This window comes from Dendrobates tinctorius, unplaced genomic scaffold (genome assembly GCF_039654945.1).
Source record: "Dendrobates tinctorius isolate UK_male_01 unplaced genomic scaffold, ASM3965494v1 ptg000422l, whole genome shotgun sequence".
In the NCBI taxonomy this organism is placed as follows: Eukaryota; Metazoa; Chordata; class Amphibia; order Anura; family Dendrobatidae; genus Dendrobates; species Dendrobates tinctorius.
Genome location: NW_027362086.1, coordinates 1,961,296 through 1,985,733, shown reverse-complemented (window position 1 = coordinate 1,985,733; position 24,438 = coordinate 1,961,296). Strand labels below are relative to the sequence as shown.

Below are 24,438 nucleotides of genomic sequence, written 5' to 3'. Positions count from 1 at the left end.
GATTTAGCCATAGGCAATTTTGAATTAAATTGACTCATTTTGCCAAGCTATATTAATAAGATCTGAAGAAAGGTAAAATAGGAAGTTGTGGGTATGTTAGACAAGGTTCCTCAAAGATGTGCCCAAATGATTACCTATTGGCTAGTCAATGGCAGCCCCACTCCCAAAAAGAGGGCCAAGGGAACAAGTATTAGCTAGAGCGGACCTTGGCAATGAAATGTCAACAGCTACATAAGTAAACTACATAAACTTGTTATATACTGTATATAATCCGTATTTAATTATTTTAATTTATGTTTTTTTGTTATTTATTAAATAATGTTCTTTATTTTTTTATTATGTTTATATATGTTTCAGTTTTTTTATTTTTAATCGTCTCAATTTAAAACTAAAGGTAGAACCTGTCCCCTCAAATTTGTAAATCTTAAAAAATTCCAACTGCCATTTAAAACAGTAAATAAGAGAAATAACTCTCTAGATGTAACCACCCAGAGCAATACACTCCCCCTTCCCCTGCTCAATGACAAAATGTGTCAGAAAAATGATATTAAGCAAGAAATAGAGAAGCTGCATCTGCTAAACCAACCAACAAAATGGCCGCCCCCAGCGGCAGCGACACAAAACCCACCAACAATATGGCCGCGACCATAAGTGGTGACACAAGCAGGGAAATCGAAAAATGCCAGAGATTGGGGGTCAGCGTAAGCAGCGTGCTATAACAGGGACCATACCAATGGCGTGGCCGATAATGACGCAGTCACACAAAGTCCAAAACACTCAGCTAGCCAGCAGCAACAACCAGAATGAAGAGCGCTGAAGCCTGGTGAAAGTCAGTGGGAGGAGATGGATGTGCCTGCAGCCGGATCCTTACCGCTTGTGTGCCCAATGAGGATACAGACAGAGGGGAGCAAAAACCACCCGGACGCGTAGGGGCCGCCTCAGAGAAGACGCACGATGAAGTCAAGCAGAATTCTTGTGTCTGATTCATTCAATGGCCACGGTGACATCATATGGAGGAGGAAGAAAGTCGTAGCGCTACAGGATCTTCTCAGCTGGTGTGCTCGGTGTAAACAAGGTCTAAGGAGGGCGAAAACCCCCAGTTAGGTAAGGGCACTCCAAAGGAAGGTCCGAAGATGAGTCTTGTATTAATTTAGTACACCGCCCGATTAGCAGTGACGTCAGCAGGAGGGAGGGGGGACAGCGCCTGGAGCAGAATCTTCACCCCCGGTGTGCCTGGGGTAAAAAAAGCCAAAAAGGGGTGAAAAACCACCAAATGAGAAGGGGTACAGATGAGGAAGGTCCAAAGAGGTTTTTCAGATTAATTTAGTACACCCTCTGATTTGTGATGACGTCATCCATAAAAAGAAAATGGCGCCCGCAGCTTTTCCTATCACAATCTTCACCCCCAGCGTGCCAAGGGTTAACAGTCTAAAAGGGGCAAAACCCCGCCCGGTTGGGCAGGGGCACACCTAAGGAAGGTCCCAGGCGGTGTAATATAGCAAATTGACACCACACCAAATTAGTGATGACGTCACTGAAAAAAAATAAATGGCAGGGCCCCAGCGTTTGTAACGGTCCATGACAGGGGCTGCACAAAAAATATGCCAGGAGCAATCTTACTCAAAATTAGGCAAAAACCCCCCAAAAGGCCAGGGGCAGTCCCAACAAATGCCTCAGTAGGCAATATTTAATAAAAATTAAATGAAATCCTTTAACAGAGCAGTACAGCTCACAGGCGTAACCATAGCAACCCCTCAGGTGCCATAGGAAGCAGGCAAGCCAGGAAAAAGTTACTAAAAGCGAAAATTATATTAAAAATGTAAAAAATTCACACAAATGTGTTCAATAAAAACAAACAAAAATGTTTAAAGAGAGAAAACATTAGTCTTGGAGTCTTTATTACCTCAGATTAACAGTCTCTCATAAGGTCCAGCAGTTAACATACGCCATTTTGACAGGCCGCAATCTTCAAACCAGGATAAAATATCGCAGGACTATCCGATTCAGTAGAGAAACGTCTCAAAACGTGTAGAATGAATTTATAAACAAAAATAAAATTGAATGGAAGCAAAATTTTCAAAAAAAAAAAAAAAAAGATGTGTTGAATGTAGCATAAGAGGGTCACCTCAGGAGCTCACGCAAAGTGTGACCTACATCGCCTGTGCCTAGACCACGCGCCCCGTAACCAGGGCACGTCCGACAGTCTAGACCAGGGTTCCCCAACTCCAGTCCTCAAGGCCCACCAACGGGTCATGTTTTCAGGATTTCCTTAGTATTGCCCAGGTGATAATTGCATCACCTGTACAATACAAGGAAAATCCTGAAAACATGATCTGTTGGTGGGCCTTGAGGACTGGAGTTGGGGAACCCTGGTCTAGACCCTCAGGACGGTAGCTTCCCCAACGCAGTGCTGTCACAGGCTCTGCACATACACGGCCATTCCATGTGCTCTTCAGGAAGTCCATCCACACCTAGGACCTTCCAACACACAGGCCTCCAGGTCCATGGCCTCTCCATGTCCTTTCAGGAATCCGATACTACTCCCAGGACCTTCCAAAACACACAGGCCATTCAGGACCTTACACGCTGACCATGTGACCCAAACCCTCGTCACATCATATAGCTGTAACCACCCCCATAGGTGGGCGGTGTATGTGTGGTTAGCCTGTCACACCCAGCTCTCTGTCTAATCCTGTAAGTCCCCCCCTTATAAGTAAACAAACACTCGTGGAACTACAAGTCGTCCTAGAGCAACATTTCGGGCTTACGGCGCAGATGACCTCCTCTACGACACATACCGTCCATTTACAATAATGCCGGTCAAAGTCTCACCATCACATTTATACCTCCATGCGAATTCCAAGGAGCACATACAGCGCCCCCTAGCTGTAACAGGGGTCACTGCATATATATATATATATATATATATATATATATATATATGTGTTTTGAAGAATATTTTGTTTTAAAACAGTGTCAATGACAGAGTACTGTTGTGTGTAAAAGCTAATGTTAAAAATCGCATTGCACATGGATGTCATACGGATGCGAGGAAACCGCATCATCGAATTGCAAATGGATTACATACGGATCATCATACGGAGAACACTCCTGTGATTCTCGTCAGAGTAAATCGGACTGATTTTTCATACAGCAAGTGACACGCCGATCTAAGGCCGGGGTCATACTTGCGAATGCAATGTGAGAAACTTGCACGAGTCTCTTGCATCAATACCCGGCACTCGAGACTGGAGTGTCCAGCTGCATAGAAATACATGGAGCCGCATAATCCGGTCCTGAGTGCCAGCGAGTGTCGGGTATTGAGGAAAGAGACTCAAGCGAGTTTCTCACATTGCGCTCGCAAGTGTGACCCCAGCCTAAGAGAGGTATGCACATTGATACGTACAGTACGTAGGGACCCATCAGTTTTTGAGACTACCTTGATGTTGATTGCTGGGCAGACATGAATAGGCCAAATTATGCACAAAACATCTAATTTTTTTCCTAATATTCAGAAGTCATATTGCTAATCACATTTCATATATTTCACATTGACGTGCTTTAGCATGATAGAGTGCAACTTTTTTTTGTATCCCACCAAGGACAACATCTGCAAGGAGTTTGTATGGGTTTCCTCTGGGTACTCCGGTTTCCTCCCACATTCCAAAGACATATTGATAGGGAATTTAGATTGTGAGCCCCATCTGGGACAGTGATAATAATGTGTGCAAAACTGTAAAGCGCTGCAGAATATGTTAGGGCTATATAAAAAAAGATTACAATTAAATTAAGATTTGTATATTGTTCTTTTGTTCTTCAGTCTACACAATGATCACTATATTTGCATAAAATAACAGGGCCTTTGAACAAGTCCATTGTTTGAAAGTAGGAGCAGCAATTTGGAGAACTGCTCTGGCAGCAGAGACAGGTGGAATCAGGTGCTTGCGACTTTGCAGTACCCATAGCCTCTGACACGTTGAGGATGTAAGCAGTTAACTGCTTCATAAAAATTAAAAAGGACCTTTTACCAATTCTTTCACGTTGAAAAAGTTTGGAAGGCTGTATGACCTACAGAAAAAAAAAAATAATTTCAACACTCCCACTATTCCTGTTCTATCAGTGGACCAGTCTGATGCAGATGGATTGTTGAAAATATGGACAGAATGTGCATACACGCTGGTTTCCAAGGTAAACGTTGGGTATCCAGGAGTCGCGCGGCTCCTAGATACGATGTTTACCTAGATTTTCTATGTATACAAATGATTATTACAGCATCAACAATAGTTACAGTTTTTCTAAATTGGCTTCATTAAGTGTCATGAACTTCACTGGAATTACCAAACATTAACTGAAGGCATTTTCCTGTAGAATATGAGATGCTACTTGGATATAAAAAGCATTGTGAATCGTTTATTTCATTCTGTTAATTACACATTACAGATTGTTTACAAGAACTGTGCAAATGACAAATGTTAAGATTTTAAGGAGATCTCCACAAATGGAGAAATATTTGGAAATTAGTAAAGCCAGATAAAATCAATATCTAATACTTTCTCATACAGTTTTCATCAACATAGGACTTTTCTTCACAATCCCATGATCTTCTTCACATAATTACGGACATTAGAGTGAAGCTGTGAAGAAGTTTGCTTGAAGGTCTCAATCGCTAGCGCCCGAGCAGACTCTGACCCAGCTTGCATCGCACGGTACAATGGCAATGTATACTTTTGTTTTCCCTAAAAATATATTAGGTAGAAGAAGTAAAAAGGAAATATGGTGTTAATTATCTGTGTCCAAATACACATGCAAACATTGTAGGTAGATGTGCAAACAATGCTGTAATGTAAGAATGCTTTAAATAAAAGAAGTGTTAATAGTTTATATGTATCAGTTAACCCCTTACCGACATTCACCGTAGATGTACAGCGCAAGGTAGAAGCTGGTGTATGAAGCGGGCTCACAAGGTGAACCCAGACACAGATAATAGCTGCAAGACCATGTTCACACTTTCAGTATTTGGTCAGTATTTCACATCAGTATTTGTAAGACAAAACCAAGAATGGAACAACCAGAGGAAAAGTCTAATAGAAACACATCACTTATTCTGTATTTATCACTCACTCCTGGTTTTAGCTTACAAATACTGATGTAAAATACTGACCAATTACAGAACGTGTGACTGTGGCCTAACAGACAGCCAGGACGCGCCAAGAACAGCTGCAATTTTTACTATAATGTATGCCGCATTACTGTGGTATCACTGCATATAGCACAAGCAATCAAATGGTCGCAGATTCAAGACCACTAAAAGGAGGACTAAAATACACTAAAAAAGAAAAATTAGATGGTTAAAAAGTAAAAAAAAAAAAAAAAAAAAAAGTTTGAATTTCCACCATTAAAAATAAAAAAAAATGAAATACATGTGGTCCAATCTATTAACCCCTTTTTTTACATTGGACATACTATTCCATCCATGTGCCCTGGGACTTAATGCCCATGGACGGAATAGTACGTCATACGCTGATCGCGGCCGGTTGTCAGCTGAGTCTCACAGACCACTCTCGTCACTTTAACCTCCGGAACGCTGCGATCAAACATGATCACAGCATTCCAGAGCCGGCAGAGGGACTGACAGCCAGCATGATGCGGGTTCCCGATGGCTCCCATGGCAACCCGATGTTGTCATGACGACATCCGGGTTACAAGAGCTGAGAGATGTCCTGTCATACGCAGTGTCCACAGAGTGCAGCGCTGACAGCTTATATGGCATGCAGATCTGCATGCTATAGAAGCGATCAACCTGCACAAAATGAGTGCCCCATAGTGGGACAAAGTTTAAAAGTAAGAATGAAATGAAAAAAATTTTTTTTAAATAATTGTAAAAATATTGATCCCTTTATGACAGCCAATACGTCTTTTTACTGAACTGAGAATATCATCCGCATACAGGTGGAAATCCAGCAGCTGCCGGCTGTACACTATAACAACTTTCTGTATCAACAATGATCAGTGTTGGCACCGACCATATCTGTTTAACCCCTTAGCTGCTGTGAAAAGTGACTACATCATATAAATGGTTAATAGATTGTGGGGGCTTCCACTTTAATCTGATTGACACACCGAGATCATGATTGTGTGGACCTGATGTTTGCCATAGCAGTTCATGGCCAAATAGTGGCCTTAGAGTCTCCCGGATATAGCGGTCAGTTCAGACGTTAGCGACATTTAGGTGGTAAACAAACACTTTTGCATTCCTGCTATACACCTTTGCATTAATTCCTGAAAATCACCTGAAGGGTTAATAAACTACCTAACAGAAGTTTTCAATATGTTAGGGGGTGCCATTTTTAAAATGGTATCACTTTTCGGGGGTTTCCAATATATAGCACCCCCAAAGTCACTTCAAACCTGGATAGGTCCCTCAAAAAGTAAATTTTGTAAATTTTTTTGAAAAAATGAAAAATTACTGCTCCATTTTTAAACCTCCTAAAAAGGCGAACAAAATAAATTAGCGTTTTAAAAATGGTGCTGATGTAAGGCAGACATGTGGGAAATGTTATTTATTAGTGTTTTTGTGTGATATGACTATCTGGATTAAAGAGATAATCAAAGTTTGAAAATTGCAATTTTTTTTTACTATTTTGTCAAGTTTCTGATATTTTTTTATAAATAAAACACAAAACATAACTTAAATTTACCAATATCATAAATTATAATGTGGCACGAAAAAAAAATAATCTCAAAATCACTTGGATTTGCTGAATTGTTCCAGAGTTATGGCCCTGTCACTAAGGGGTTAAAAAAAATACAAAAATCAATAATTTATTCTATCATTAAATCAATATTTAAATAAAAAAATCTAAACAATAAAAGTACACATATTTAGTATCACCGTTTCCGTAACGACCCGACCTATGAAACAGACCCACTAGTTAACCCCTTTAGTGAACACCATTTAAAAAAAAAAAAAAAAAACTAGGCAAAAAAAAGAAAATCAATGCTTTATCATCATATCACCAAACAAAAGTGGAATAACACGCGATAAAAAAACGGATATAAATATACGTAGTACCGCTGAAAACATCATCTTGTCTTGCAAAAAACAAGCTGCCATATATCTCCATCACCAAAAAAATAAAGTTATAGGTTTCAGAATAAAGCGATGCAAAAATTATTTTTTCTATACAATAGTTTTTATTGTATAAAACTGGCAAAACATAATTATATAAATGAGGTATAATAATGCAATAATAAAAATAGTATCGCTGTCATCACACTGACCAGAAGAATAAAACTGCTTTATAAAATTTACCACACGCGTAACGGTGTAAACGCCCCCCAAAAAAAGAAATTCATGAATTGCTGGTTTTTGTGCATTCTGCCTGCCAAAAATTGGAATAAAAGGCGATCAAAAAGGTCATGTGACCGAAAATTATACCAATAAAAAAGTCAACTCGTCCCACGAAAAACAAGACCTCACATGACTGGGTCAAAATATGCAAAAATTATAGCTCTCAAAATGTGGTGGTGATGCAATAACTATTTTTTGCAATAAAAAGCGTATTTTAGTGTGTGACAGCAGGCAAACATTAAAAACCCGCTATAAATAGGAAATCAACCCCCCCCCCCTTTATCACCCCCATAGTTAGGTAAAAATAATAAAATTAAAAAAATGCATTTATTTCCATTTTCCCATTAGGGTTAGGTTTGGGGCTAAAGTTAGGATTAGGGTTGGGATTAGGCGTGTGTTGGGTTAGGTTTGTGTTATAGTTGGGTTTATGGTTAGGGGTGTGTTGGGGTTAGGGTTGGAGTTAGAATTGGGGGGTTTCCACTGTTTACGCACATCAGGGACTCTCCAAACGCGACATGCGACTGATCTCAATTCCAATCAATTCTGTGTTGAAAAAGTCAAATGGTGCTCCTTCCCTTTCTGAGCTCTGCCATGCGTCCAAACAGTGGTTTACCCCCACACATGGGGTATCAGCATACTCAAGACAAATTGCACAACAACTTTTGGGGTCCAATTTCTCCTGTTACCCTGTTACATTTTTTATGGCTCTACATTATAAACTTCTGTGAAGCACTTGGGGGTTCAAAGTGCTCGCCACACATCAAGATTAGACCCCTAAGGAACTTCTTTCCAAAATGGTGTCACTTGTGGGGGTTTCCACTGTTTAGGCACATCAGGGGCTCTCCAAACGTGACATGGCATCTCAATTCCAGCCAATTTTGCATTGAAATGTCAAACGGTGCTCCTTCCCTTCCGAGCTCTGCCTTGCGCCCAAACAGTGGTTTACCTGCATATATGGGGTATCAGCGTACTCAGGAAAAATTGTACAACTTTTGGGGTTCAATTTCTCCTGTTACCCTTGGTAAACTAAAACAAATTGGATCTAAAGAAAATTTTTTGCGAAAAAAAGTTATGTTTTTTTTTTTTTTTTTTTTTTAAACATTCCAAAAATTACTGTGAAGCACCTGAAGGGTTAATAAACTTCTTGAATGTGGTTTTGAGCACCTTGAGGGATGCAGTTTTTATAAAAGGTGTCACTTTGGAGTATTTTCTCTCGTATAGATCCCTCAAAGTGACTTCAAATGTGATGTGGTACCTAAAAAAAAAAATGTTGTAAAAATGAGCTGGTCAACTTTTAACCCTTATAACTTCCTAACAAAAAAAAATTTGGTTTCAAAATTGTGCTGATGTAAAGTAAAGTAGACATGTGGGAAATGTTATTTATTAACTATTTTGTGTGACATATTTCTCTGTATTAAGCGCATGAAAATTCAAAGTTGGAAAATTGCGAAATTTTCAAAATTTTCGCCAAATTTCCATTTTTTTTCCACAAATAAACGCAAGTCATATCAAAGAGATTTTACCACTGTCATAAAGTACAATATGTCACGAGAAAACAATGTCAGTCACCGGGATCCATAGAAGGGTTCCAGAGTTATTACCTCAAAGGGACAGTGGTCAGAATTGTAAAAATTGGCCCGGTCATTAACATGCAAACCACCCTTGGGGGTAAAGGGGTTATAATATAAAAAATAATTATCCCGATCAGTAAATACCATAAACAGGGGGAAAAAAAAAAGGACTCAAAACGCCAAAATTGTGTTTTTTTTTGGGTCACTGCATTGCCGTAAAAAATACTGTAAAAAGCGATCAATATTATACTTATCCAAAAATATCGATAAAAACATTGTCTCACCCCGCAATAAATAAGCCCTCTCACAAGTCTACTGACCATAAATTAAAGCATTCCGTGTCTTGGAAAATAGCATCTCAATCAAGTTGTGTTTTTTTTTTTTCAAATTTGAAGTGGGGCATTTACAAGTGGGGTATCGCCATAATCGTACCCATGAGGAGAATTATATTGCTAGGTAATTTTTTACCACACAAATGTACACCGTAAATTCCCCACACACAAAAAAAAAAAAAAGAAAGGAAGAAAAAAAAAAAAAAAAAAACAATTTTTTTCTAAGTTTTTTTCCGCAATACAAATTTTTTGCCAGTTTTTCTGTATACTTAACTATGTTGTAAAATGAATGGTGTCATTTAAAAGGTACAACTCGTCCCCCCCAAAAAAAAAAAAAAACCTGGACATGCCGGGAAGGGGTTAATATTCGCACATCTTTTTAGTAACCTATCCCACAAACTTACTTGGCTAAGCAGGAAATCTCTGACTTTATGGAAATGATCTTGATAATCATTTTTCAAGACAATCTGGGCCCAACGGAGTCGCAGTTCAGCATTGGTTGCTTGAGAAATCTTTGTGTACAATTTCCCAAGCTCTTCAACATTGCCTACATAAAAAGAATGACCATAATTTGTTCATTACTCCAATAAATTATATTTGAAATCAATAAAACAAAAGAAAATTATTAACATCACTCGGAGGTGCTCTCCCATACAATTGGTTTTTAAACGATATTCAAATGCACAACAAACCGCTTCCATTTCTGACTTTCTTCTCCCGGTAATTTCATGTGTTTCTGTCTCTAATTTGAAAAATCTAAGTTTAGAAAAGTGGACATGCAGTGAGGGTTTAATATATAAACATTCGTAACTTACTGATACACCCAACTTAAGAAGCTCCAATTCTTGCTGGTGTTTACTCCATAGTGTGGAGTCTGCGGTGGGCTGACTGATTGGCTTCATTCTCTTGCCAACACTATACTTGCTATGCAATCACAAGAAAGGGGGCTAGCCTGGCTATCACGCACACAGGACTCATTTTACAGTAGGTACGGAAAGTATTCAGACCTATTTAAATTTTTCACTCTTTGTTTCATTGCAGCCATTTGGTAAATTCAAAAAAGTTCATTTTTTTCCTCATTAATGTACACTCTGGAACCCCATCCTGAGAAAAACAAACATGTAGAAATTTTTTCAGACCGTTTTCTCAGACACTCATATTTAAGTCACATGCTGTCCATTGCCTTGTGATCCTCCTTGAGATTTTTCTACTCCTTCAATGGAGTCCAGTTGTGTTTATTTAAACGGATAGGACTTGATTTGTAAATGCACACACCTGTCTATATAAGACCTCACAGCTCACAGTGCATATCAGACCAAATGAGAATCATGAGGTCAAAGGAACTGGCCAAGGAGCTCAGACAGAATTGTGGCAAGGCACAGGCTTGGCCAAGGTTACAAAAGAATTTCTGCAGTACTCAAGGTTCCTAAGAGCACAATGGCCTCCATAATCCTTAAATGGAAGAAGTTTGGGACCACCAGAAGTCTTCCTAGACCTGGCCGTCCAGCCAAACTAAGCAATTGTTGGAGAAGAGCCTTGGTGAGAGAGGTAAAGAAGAACTTCAAAATCATCGTGGCTGAGCTGCACAGATGCAGTAGGGAGATGGGAGAAAGTTCCACAAAGTCAACTATCACCGTAGAGTATGGCAGACTGGCCCAAGGGAAGCCTCTCTACAGTGAAAGACATATGAAAGCCCGCATAGCGTTTGCTAAAATAAAAAAAAAAAAAATAAAAACACATGATGAACTCCGAGGCTATGAGAAATAAGGTTATCTGGTCTGATGAGACGAAGATAGAACTTTTTGGTGATAATTCTAAGCGGTATGTGTGGAGAAAACCAGGTAGTGCTCATCACCTGCCCAATACAATCCCAAGAGCGAAAACTGGCGGTGGCAGCATCATGCTATGGGGGTGTTTTTCAGCTGAAGGGACAGGACAACTGGTTGCCATTGAAGGAAACATGAATGCAGGCAAGTACAGACATATTCTGGATGAAAACCTCATCCAGAGTGCTCTGGACCTCAGACTAGTCAGAAGGTTCACCTTCCAACATGACAATGACCCTAAGCACACAGCTAAAATAACAAAGGAGTGGCTTCAGAACAACTGTGACCACTCTTGACTGGCCCAGCCAGAGCCCTGACCTAAACCCAACTGAGCATCTCAGGAGAGACCTGAAAATGGCTGTCCACCATCGTTCACCCTCCAACCTGACTGAACTGGAGAGGATCTGAAAGGAAGAATGGCAGAGGATCCCCAAATCCAAGTGTGAAAAATTTGTTTCATCATTCCCAAGACGACTCATAGCTGTACTAGCTAAAAAAGGTGCTTCTACTCAATACTGAGCAAAAGGGCTGAATACTTATGACCATGTGACATTTCAGTTTAAATTTGCAAAAATTTCCACATTTCTGTATTTTTTGGTCAAGATGGGGTGCAGAGTGTAACATTAAAAAAATGAACTTTTTAGAATTTACCAAATGGCTGCAATGAAACAAAAGAGTGAAAAATTTAAAGGGGTCTGAATACTATTTGTACCCACTGTAGGTCATATGCTTTCTCTTGTGTTATACAAAGAAGTGGACCTACCAGTACCCGGAACATATGCAGATATCAGGAGACTTGGGCAGCATTCTTATCTACTTCTGAACCGCCTGTAGACTATAAACATCCAAGTGTAAACTCAGTACTCAGAAAGAAGAGCTGCTGTCTGAATGCCAAGTGGTGGTGGTGGCGGCGGCTGGAGACAGTGAGATAATGGATGACCTGGACCTTCAGAAGGAGAATACATGGCATTACCATGCACTAGATATTCCTTTACTGAAAAGGTTAATTGGTGGTGAAAAGTTTTTCCCGCCAAGGGCGTCTTGGTGCGCAGCTGAATTGGAGTAGCGGGCAGCCTGTCAGCTGTGCGTCGCAGGGGATGTTTAGTTTGTTTTCTTCGCCTCAGCTATGATCAGTGATAGGATGTTTTTTTATGTAAACAAACAGCATGGTCTTAAAATATGGTGGCCCCGGGTGGGCTCTCTCACTCCCCGTTGCCGGAGTTGTGAAGTAACTGTCCCACCCTTTCCCTCCCCTTAATTAATATTTTGTAGTGGCATTGGGGTTCGTCGTTTAGGAAACAGAATGGACATAAGTGTTTATTAGGTTAACGGGCTTGAGCATCTTCTAAGCTGCGTTTTGGTTTTGAAATAATTAAAAGTAAAGTTATTAGAGTTTTAGTGATCCTTGTACGTTTTAGAAAATACATTAAAGGCAGTAGTCAAGTTTAATCCACTATTTCGATCTGTATTATTTCGTTGACTTTTAGGATTGCTACATCCAATAAGTGGCCTAACGTTCGAGTTCCACTCCTCTCTGAAGAGGCAGATTTAATTTCCCAGAGGAGCACTGCATAGCCTGGAAGTCTCCTTACATTGACTTGGCACAAGAAGAAATGTTCACCCTTTACACTCCCAGTCACACAGATGAAGTGCAAGCACCCAGAAACATGTGTCCGCAACTGGAGTACCTTGTTTGGATTCTTATCCTATGGCTGGGATCACACATGCGAGAAACTCAGATGAGTCTCGTGTCATAATACCTGGCACTGCCGCTGGCAATCGGGAGTGGAGCGTGCGTCGGCATGTGTTTCAATGTAGCCGCACGCTCCGCTCCCGAGTGCTGGTGGCAGTGCTGGGTATTATGATGCGAGACTCATCCAAGTTTCCCGCATGTGTGATCCTGGCCTTAGTCTAATAAGTGGTGATAGAGTTCAAGACCTCGTCCTGCGTCAGAAGAGGCCATTTGCATATATAGAGCTGTAGCCCATAAATTCCCTTTTTGGTTCTTTTTTAATTGTAATCTCATTAATTGGCCTTTTCTATAACAATTGTGGGCTCATTTTCCTCTTTTGTGCTACGGTGCACTCTTCACTTCTGTGGCCGGCGTCCTGGGGACCTTTTGCAGTTACTATTCTTCCAAATGCTAAATGAGCACACATTTTACACAGCAGTATGCACCCTCAAACAGCTGCAAGACTGCACACACCAGAAAGCAATGAAAGTCACGGAGAAAATACAAACCTTAAATAAATGCAAACTAAGGCCCATTTAGATGGAATGATAATTGGGGAAAAACTGATTATTGGGCAGGATAAACAGACTGGCAAACACCAGATTAACAAGCAAAATATTTATTCATTCAGTGCGATAGCACATCCTTCTGTTTAAACAGGTGATGTGTGGCCAATAAGATGATATTCTAAGAGCAGCAAACTAGCAAAAATATTTATGATCGTTGTGTGAATATATAATTATGGTCTAAACAGGTCATTAACCCATTTATGACTACTGACGTATAGGTACGTCATAGGTCGCCTCCCTCACTTTTATGTGGGCTCCAGTGCCGAATCCGCAACTTTTCAGACACAGCTGATTTGATCACGTCATGTGCCCCTAATGGCCACGGGATGAAATGCAATCCACTCATGGCTTTTAAATGTTAACGGGAATCTGTCACCCCTTTTTTGAGATATCATATAATGATACCATTCAGTTATGAATCACATAAGGATTCCCTTAGTACTTTTGCTTCCCCCTGACCCCGCACCTTTCATGCATAAACACCTTTTTTTATCGGTTCAGATATATGTAAACTGCCGTGGTCCGGTCCGATGGGCGGGGCTTATTCACCTCCCCCCCCCCCTCCCTGTCTTGCTCTACACAAGAAGAAATGCGTAGAGCAAGACAGGGAGGGGGGGGAGCAGGTGAATAAGCCCCGCCCAGTGGACCGGACAGCGGCAGTTTACATATATCTGAACCGATAAAAAAAGGTGTTTATGCATGAAAGGTGCGGGGTCAGGGGGAAGCAAAAGTACTAAGAGAATCCTTATGTGACACACAATTGAATGATATTATAGGATATCTCAAAAAAGGCGTGACAGATTCCCTTTAAATGCCGCTGTTCAATCTCTGACATTGGAATTTAACATAAGCGGGTATGAAGGGTGTCACAAACCCTGCCCATTGGCACCCCGTCACATGATTGCAGGGCTCCGATGGGTTGGCTTGAGAACCTGTAGGAGGCCCCTGTGGTTGTCATTGGTTATCTGCTATGAGTGCCGCCCCATAGCCGGAGTTCACAGAAGATGAGCATTTATGCTACACAGAGCAGGGCTGAAGCCCTGCTCTGTCTAGCAGGAGCAATCAGAAGATCAAAGCTTTAAGTCTCCTAAGGAGACTATTGCAGGAAGAAAAAGGTAAAAAAAAAATAAAAAAAAAAAATTTTAAATATTAAATAAAAAAAAAAATATATAAAGTTTAAATTAACACCTTTTTGCCCCATTCAAAATAAAAAGAAAAAAAATTACACATTTTTGGAATTAATCCGATCGGTAAACGGTGTAACAAGATTAAAAAAAAAAAATCAAAATGCCAGAATTACGGTTTTTTTGATTGCCGCAACATTGCAATAAAATTCAATAATTGGTGATAAAAAGATCATATCTTCCCCAAAATGACTGATAAAGTTAGCTCAACGCGCCAGAAATAAGCCCTCACCCAGCCCAGACCCCGAGAAATGGAGATGCTACGAGTCCTGAAAAATGAGAATATAGCTAGAGATTATATATAATATATATATATACACACACACACTGTATATATACACACACTTGTGCAAGATGTCTACAGCTTCTTGTTATACAATTTTAGAGCTGTAAAAAGGATATAATGTGTATTCTTTCACGTTTTTTTCACAGCTCAAAGTTGCAGCATCACAGGAAGTTGCAGACAATTTTCACAAGTGTTTTTGATCTCATGATTTATCTGAGAATTACTGTAATGTGACTAGTCTCACCATTTACACCCTAGTGTTCAAATGGTTGTGAAATGGTCAAACATAATTAAATGATTTAATTCATCTCTTACCCATTGGAAGCGGTGACTTGTCAAGTACTCTATCCAAAAAATAGACAAGCTGATAGGTTTTCCATTGTGTGATATCCACTTTAGTAATAGACTCAAAGTCGAGAGGTGAAAAAGCCAAGAGTTCAGCCAAAGCTTCAGACGGCTTCATCAGAGCGTTGCCTGAAGACAAATCTGGAAGAAATGGTGGCCAGCCAGGCGTGTTCAACCAATGGTCAAATTCAAAGCCTATTTTAGAAAATCACATTTTGGTTAAGGGAATAAATATAGACATGCTCGAAGTTCTAAACTTTAGGTGCAATGTACAATGCGCAAAAAAGCAATACAAAGAAAATGGAGAAAGACTAATCAACAGCTTTGGTGATAAGTACATGTTGATCTTTGGATCAGTGTTAAGGAGTCTGTATCTTCACGTACTGTGGTATAACATTTTTCCCCAACAACAATATTTCAGAGTGAAGCAAACTTCATTACTGTATTATGATTGGACTATATATAATCAGTGATCACAATAAATTCAATCTAATATATAAAGCTCAATGTGGGTGTGTATGTATGTCCAGGATTGGCATCCGCACAGTCGCAGGTACAGCCACAAAATTTGGCACAGTCACACGTCTGGACCCCGAGAGCGTCATAGGCTATGTTGTGAGGCGAAATTTTAACCCTGCGCGTTCCAATTCACCAAACAATTTTGCCCCTATCTACATAATGGGGAAAAGTGAAAGGAAACGTGTTGGAGGCAAACTGACAGCTGCCAGATGTGAACAAGGGGGACTTAAAGAATGAGAGCGATGGCGCCAAAGAGTATATACCGTACAGTTGCTAAGGTGGGGCCCTGACATGAGATAATCACCACACACGGGGATATGAACACAAAAAATGTGCCACACACTACCACGTGCTCCAACATATATACCACCCTCAGCACACATGTCACCACACATACACCAACCTCGCCACATAAAAGTCGAAACACAAAAGTCACCACTCAAAACTCGCCACGCTGTCCCTGAGCTGTTTAAAAGATGAAAAATGAGCTGTGATTGGTTGCCATCAGCAACAGTTTTTTTTGTAGACAGTTGTGGCAACTGAGGCCTGTTATTCTTATCATTTCTATGGTGTTATCGTCCTTCTGTAAAGCTGGAAATAACACAATTTATTACCGTGCCAACACAGACCACCCTCTGACACAGACTGCAGGGGGAGCCCAGTATCACACAGGATAGGATTAGATACACGGCTCAGCAGTCAGTATCACACAGAATAGTATTAGATACATAGCTTAGCAGACAGTATCACACAGATTAGGATTAGATACACGGCTCAGCAGTCAGTATCACACAGGATAGGATTAGATGTACGGTTTTTATGTGCAATATAATCATTATAATTTGTTATAACTAACCACAGTTGGTTACTAGGCCCAGGCAACGCCAGGCTCTTCAACTAGTATACGGTAGAAATAATTCTTGTGATCTTGCACCAATCCTCCAACATGACTGAATCTTACTTGTGCACATAGTTCAGTTTCATAATTATCAGTCCATAATACTTTATGACCAGTGCTGGGGTTATGGAGCATATTGTTATGATCTCTCATCCCTATGGCCTTCATAGCAACTGCAGAGGTCATTGAACCATATTGCTAATCTTCTCCCAGGTCAAAGAGTATACTGGGTTGGACAGGAGCTAATTAATTCATGGCAGCACAGTGAAGCGCCTCCTACCTGCCAGCACGCACAGCTAAAATACCATTTGCTTATATAGCTGATGCCTGACATTGAGTACTGCCACTTTGCTTTCTTGAGACCAGAATAGCCATGTTCTTCTTGTCCTGTTTTCCCCAGTTTAATCCCATTTAAACTATTAATGCAGCCGAGGTGCTTTATTTTACATTTAACATTAAAATTAATCTATGTTTTTTTTCCACATGCAGTCAGCTTATCTAGGTCATTCGGTAATAAAAATACCATCAAGCTGAACATTCATTATCATGAAAAATTTTGATTCAGCAAAAAATGCCACTTTACCGCCTCATCAACAAGGTGATTAATAAATAGATTAAAAATAAATCATTTAATTTAATCACCAGATTTAAAATCATCCTTATTAGCTACAAGGGGTTAACAAAATATTTGTCGCAAAGAAGTTACAAATTCGAAAATGATGAAACTATTGCATCGTGTATGTAACAGTTATGAGTAGGTGTTCTAATATTTACAGCGTTACATACCAATTACTTGAAACTTACCCTTGAATTTATCAACACCCTTTTCCTTAAGATCTGGAAAATAATCCAAATAAAAGGCCAACGCTTCATCAGCAGTGATACTCTGAAACTTAAATCTGTCAACATAAGCCTAAAAATACAAAAACAGGATATTCACAGTGTCAATAGGTGTTAAACAATCAATCCTGTTAAAATATGTATCCTTTAAACCCTTCACAACCTTGGGATTTTCATTTTTTCCCCTCCTTCTTCCCAGAGTCATAAACTTTTAATTGTTCTGTGAATATGGCCGTTTGAAGGCTTGTTTTTTGCAGGACAAGTTGTACTTTTTAAATTAAGAGACCACCGCACAGTTTTATAATAATCAGCTTCTCTACATGTCTGACAGCCATTACATTCCAGTGTCAGTTGAATTCCAACCAGCGTACACCTCATTCTACTTATTGTGCTTCTGACTAGGTGATCACCTAAACCAAATCTTACTTAATGAAGTATAAAAAACCCTGCTGTGGTGTTTACAATACAATCCTCTTGCAATAGGACAAGCTGGATGGCAAAACAAGTGCTAGTAATATCCCAAAAGCAATAATAGGAATAAAAAAAATTATTTTCAACTCCTTTGACATGGTTAAAAGTTAAGTCCTGAGTGAGTAAAAAAAATGCTCAATTCTGGCTTTACTAGCAGAAGGATATAGTGAGCGTCATGTTGCCTCCATCTTAAAATTTCTAAGATGGCAGTCCATTACAACAAGGTAAAGCAGCAGACATTGGGGACAACAAAGCTACAGATCGACAGAGGGCAAAAAAGACGCTCCACTGCCGGTATGACAGTCATATTATTCGAATGTCACTCAGCAACCGCAGTATGACATCAAGTGACCTACAAAAGGAATGGCAAATGGCAGCTGGGGTGAAGTGCATGGCAAGAACAGTTCGAAACAGGCTCCTAGAGGCAGGGCTCAAGTCATGTAAAGGTAGAAAAAAGCCTTCCATCAATCAGAAGCAAAGGAGAGCCAGGCTGAAGTTTGCCAAAGACCATAAGGATTGGACCATGGAGGACTGGAGTAAGGTAATCTTCTCTGATGAGTCTAGTTTTCAGTTTTTTCCAACACCTGGTTGTCTAATGGTTAGACGGAGACCTGGAGAGGCGTACAAGGCACAGTGTCTTGCACCCACTGTGAAATTTGGTGGAGTATAAGTGATAATCTGGGGATGCTTCAGCAAGGCTGGAATTGGGCAGGTTCATCTTTGCGACGGATGTATGAATCAAGCTGCATACAAGGTTATCCTGGAAAAACAATTGATTCCTTCTGCTCAGGCAATACTCCCCAACTCTGAGGACTGTTTTTTCCAGCAGGACAATGCGCCATGCCACACAGCTAGGTCAGTCAATGTGTGGATTAAGGACCACAACATCAAATCCCTGTCATGGCCAGCCCAATCTCCAGACCTGAACCCCATTGAAAACCTTTGGAATGTAATCAAGAGGAAGATGGATAGTCACAAGCCATCAAACAAAGAAGAACTGCTTAAATTTTTGTACCAGGAGTGGCATAAGGTCACCCAAAAGCAGTGTGAAAGACTGGTGGAAAGCATGCCAAGACACATGAAAGCGGTGATTAAAAATCATAGTTATTCCACAAAATATTGATTTCGGAACTCTTCCTGAGTTAAAACATTAGTATTGTTGTTTCTAAATGATTATGAACTTGTTTTAATAGCATTATTTGAGGTCTGCAAGCACTGCATTTTTTGTTATTTTGACCTTTTCTCATTTTCTGAAAATAAATACAAAATGTATTGCTTGGAAATTCGAAGACATGTCGTCAGTAGTTTATAGAATATAAGAGCGATTTATATTTACTCAAAAATATACGTATAAAGAGAAAAACCAGACAAACTGAAAATTTTGCAGTGGTCTCTTAACTTTTGCCAAAGATGGATGGATGGATGGGGGTGTGTGTGCGTGTGTATGTATATAAAATTTTTATTCCTATGAACAACGACCATGGGCCAGCGTTCATGGTAGATCTGCAATGACAAGCACAGGGTTCTTCTGTAGACCCCCAGTTGTCATGATAACATGGTAACTGCTACGGGTGGATCAAGATTTCACCCACGGCTGTTACGGGCACATGACAGCTGATCAAATCAGAGGGAAAGACACTACCTATGACGTACCTATATGTCATAGGTCATGAAGGTGTTACGGCAGCACTTAAAGTGAATTATCACCACGCTTTTGCTACTCCGAGAACAGCATGCTTTAGGGGCAGGGACCCAGATTCCAGAGTTGTATAAATTACTAGGACTCTTGATGTAGCTTTGCAAAAATTCATTGGTTGTAGATCTAAATGTTGAGTGGCGTATAACCACACCCACACTACTGATTGGCAGCTTTCTGTCTATGCACAGTGAACACAGAACATTGCCAATCAGAGAATGGGGTTAAACAGAGCTTATGAATACAGAGGTAATGCAAGTTAGCAAGGTAGCAAGTTGACTAATCTTCTAATAATAATCTCCTACTGATAAAACAGATTTTATAAAAAATATACCAAGCAGACCAGTGAGTGAAACATTGCTGGAATCAGGATCTCTGCTCCTACATTAAGACACAAAGTATTCTCAGTACAGATACACTAGATGTAACTATGGCAAGTGAACTCTACTAAATATATAAATCTTCAAAAACAAACTAAGGCATGAAAAAAAGACCAGAAATAGGAGCATATTCTACCAAAGATAATAATTTATTGAAATATCAAAAAAAGGGATGTGCATCTGCATTGTTTTTGAAGCAAAAGAAGCTTGAGGAAAATGGTGGTGCTTTGTCTGAAGCCTTTTTTTTTTTTCGTGTGTTACATATTTAACATCAAAGCTCTGTAGAATCCAATCTTGAATGGAGTGATGGTGTGCATGCTCAACTTCTACTCCATTGTCTGCAGGACTGCCAGAGAAAATTTTACATTCCCACTACACTGATGATTACTGCAGTAGTGTTCATAATACGGCTATTGTTTTGTTTCTCTTGGAATAAGTGGAGGGAAAAAAAACTCCAAAACCGCAAAATTAAATATGCCCTATAAAAACAGGATAGGTAAAATCGGTGAAATATCGGTGGGTTGAGGTCCAATACTTCGCAAACTGCAGAAGATCAGTTCAGGTGCTATCAAAATGCTGTAAACCAACACTAAACTGTCCATTCAAGATACTTACATGCATGCATTCATATATACACATAAAAAGTCCTCGCACACCCCACTGACTTAGAGAAAAATTTCCTCTCCTCAGGAAATGGCAATATAATCCAAATTTTTTTTTATTAATTTGTTAGCTTTTCTTCCACCATCACCCTAATCACCGTACTTGCACTGACTTGGAAAATCAAATAGCTAAGTAAGGCTATGTGCGCATGTTGAGTATTTGCTTGCAGAAATTTCTGCAAGGCCTCTGCATCTCTTGGCAGAAAAAACGCTATGGAAAAACGAGCGGTTTTGCTGCGTTTTTATACAGCAATGAAGGGTTTTTTGAGCTAAATAAAGTCATTTTAATAAAACATTTTGTGATGAAAAAAAGGTGGTGTTGAAACAAGAAATTACATGCTGATGCAGTGTGGCATCAGGGTAATGGGATTAGGGCAGCAGCTGTCATTGACACCTAGCTCTAGGCCAGTAATGAAAAGGTGTCAGCCAAACATCCTCATTACTAAGGTGATAAGTACACACAAACACACAGAAACCTACTCACACATTGTCACCCGCCTATGTAGGAGCATTGTCACCAGCCTATGTAGGAGCATTAACAGAATTTACGAACATAGGGTGCAACCAGACAGCAACTGTTAATTTGAAGGAAAAAAGCATTTAAAAAAAAAAAATGGCGTGGCCTTGGGCTCCCGTGTAATTTTAATAACCAGCAGAGGGAAAGCTGATGGCTGATGGAAGACGTTTATAGCCTGGGAAGGGCGTAATACCCATGGAGCTTTTCAGGTTATTAATATCAGCTCACAGCTGTATACTTGGCCTTCAATGAATATTAAAATATGGGACAAAAAAGAAAAAAAAAAAAAAAAGAAAAGATTATGTGGGGTACCCCTATAATAACCAGCAAAGGCTATGCAGACAGCTGCAGGCTGATATTAACAACCTAGGAAGGGGCCATAGATATATGCCTCTCCCAGACTAAATATAAAAAAAAAAAAAAATCAGCTTTCAGCTGCCCCAGAAAAGGTGCATCTATAAGATACGCCAATTCTGGCGCTTAGCCTCGCTCTTCCCACTTGCCCTGTAGCGGTGGCAAGTGGGGTTCATATTTGCTAGGTTGATTTCACCTTTGTATTGTCAGGTGACATCAAGCCCCCAGGTTAATAATGGAGAGGTGTCTATAACCTAACCATTAGTAACCCCATAGTGATATTGTATAAAAACACAGACACCCAGAATAAAGAGCCCTTTATTTGAAATAGCACAGACTCCTTTATTGAACCTTAATTAAACCATACTTACCGAACGCCTAACCCACTGAAACCAACATCTCTTGCAACAAAAATATAATAAACCACAAATATTCCTTACCTGTCCACCGAGAAGATAATCCATCATGTCCCAGGACGATCCTGATTCACTTTGAGAGCAGTCACATCAGTGATGTGACTACTCTCAAAAACAGCCAGTGATAAGCTGCAGGAGTGATTACATCCTGTCAGTGTATCACTGAGCTGCCGTGATAGTTCACTGGAGTTCATCAGCTGATCAACTCCATTACTCTCCCTTACGGCACCCTCTGCTGAGTGGTAAAGTTCTCACGCAGCGGTGCTGTAGGTGAGAGCACCGGAGCTAATCAGCTGATTTACTCCGGTGAACTCATGGCAGCTCAGTGATACACTGTGGGAGGAATTACTTCCTGTCAGTGTATTGCATGTGGCCGGGTAGAGCGGTCACATCTGTGACTGTTGTACACGTGAGACGAGGGCATTTGGTGTTAGGTGAGTATAATGGGTTTTTACTTCTATGCGAATATGTATGCAATTTTACTTTTTTTTTTTTTTTTTTTAAACTGTGAGCACAGGCACTGGCAGATGATACCACACCTCCCATCAGTGGCACCTACTGTCATTGTTATCAGTGCAGCAGACGTAGCCTGATGGGAGCAGTAGTCTCATCGGACCACGCATGCAGGTCACAGTCAGAGCTGCGTGGTCACGCTGACATCTGCCAGCACGATCCCGCAGCGCTCGATAAAAACTACCGCACGGTGTTTCCCACACTTAAAACACAGATGACAGCAGTTGAAACACCATAGGAATCCAGTAAAACGCAAAACAACTCAAGAAAATCCGCACTTTTATACCTGCGTTTTTGCTGTGGATTTGACTGACTCAATTGAAGTCAATGAGTGCAGAAACACTGAAGAAACACAAAGAATTGACATACTGCAGAAAAAAAACGCACTGCAAATACGCACGGAAATTTATTGATCATGTGCACAACACTTCAAGATTGTCATTTAATTACCTTACATAAGGATTTCATTGCGTTTTTGGACCATTTCGGGGCGGAAAAAAACACAGCAAAAACGCACTGTGTGCAAATAGCCCAAATCCGTAAAAAAAAACCAAAAAACAGACAATGGAATTGATTTTTTTTTTTTTTTTTAAACTACTCCACCACACCGGAGATTTTTTTTTTTTTTTTTTTTCCCCCACAGTGTTTTGTAAAAGGTAAAATAATCAGTCTTTCAAAACTATAACACACATCCCCTCACCAACAAATAAGCCCTCATACAGATATGTTGTCAGAAAAAAATGTTAAGCATCAAACAAAACACTAAAGCACAAATGAAAAACTGCATGGTAAGGGTTAAATATAAGCAGGAGGATAAGTGTACAACTATTATATCTAATAGGATCAACATAGCTATCATGGCGCCATTAAAGAACAGAAGCAGGGAGAGCCCAAAAATTTTCCTCTGCATCGTCATAGCAACAAAGGCGCAGGATAGTGATAGACATATCCAGACTACAGGTCTTACAAGCTTTGACTGTAAGGCTGGGGTCACACTGCGTTAAGGCAGTCCATTTAACGGACTGCGTTACACCGCGGCATAACGCGGTGTAACGCAATCCGTTAACCCACATTAACGGGCGCATCGCCATCGCATGCCATAATCGGCATGCGCTAGCGATGTGTCGTCATTCTGTGACTGACTCTCGAACGCGGGCTGCAGCATCTGAGGGTCCATCACCGCTTGCGGTACAGCGCTAATGCAGCCCGGCAATGCTATGCGTTGAACGGGCTGCTTTAACGCAGTATGAACCTGGCCTTACAGACATTTCACATACACAGAAAAAAAAAAAAATTGGAATTTGTATTGTTTTTGCAAGACTGCAAAGATATTTAAATAAGATTTAAGAAAAAATTTAAAATTCTGTTTGCTGGAAAAGATGCAATAATTTATTAATTAATATCAGGTTTCTTTTTTTTCCTATATGCACGTATGAGTCGTAGAGGTGGTCAACTCAGTGATTGCTAGACATCTTTATTTGTGCAGTCACAAAGGCAAAACTGTCAATAGCCAAGTACGACCGCCTACTGGACTCGTATACATACCAACACCGGGGATTTCAATGAATGAAATGCAAGTTTTACTGAATCTTTTCTGACAAAAATGGATATCAATCTGATCGCCTCCTGCTCTATAATATCGTGCCTGCAGATCAGACGCCATTTTCAACGTAAGTTCCCAAAATATATATTAAATAATACCTTTAGAAAGCCATCAAATTTTTTCTGATCTCCAGCCAGGTGGGCGAGGTAAGAGACAAAGCAAAATCCTTTTTCATATGGAGTTTCATTGTAAGTATCATCCGGATTTACCCCTGTTGAGCAAATAATTTAAACACTTCAGTCTTGGAGCATTTACATCCCCCATCATCACCTTTGTCACCTGCAGAAAACCTTTTTGTTTTTGCGGTGTCACATTATGACACATTATGGGCAGCACAGCACGGTGGCTCAGTGGATAGCACTGCAGCCTTGCA

The 24,438-nt window shown here is 40.1% G+C and overlaps 1 protein-coding gene across 1 annotated transcript in view; it reads right to left on the bottom strand.

The window, feature by feature from the left end:
* Window positions 1-4,390: 4,390 nt before the first annotated feature.
* Window positions 4,391-24,438, bottom strand: part of RNPEP (arginyl aminopeptidase) — a 72,290-nt gene continuing 52,242 nt past the window's right edge. The window contains 5 exon segments of the mRNA XM_073564019.1: window positions 4,391-4,736; window positions 9,659-9,801; window positions 15,167-15,391; window positions 17,418-17,526; window positions 24,164-24,276. Coding sequence (XP_073420120.1) covers window positions 4,587-4,736; window positions 9,659-9,801; window positions 15,167-15,391; window positions 17,418-17,526; window positions 24,164-24,276 — 740 coding nt within the window. The 3' untranslated portion in view covers window positions 4,391-4,586.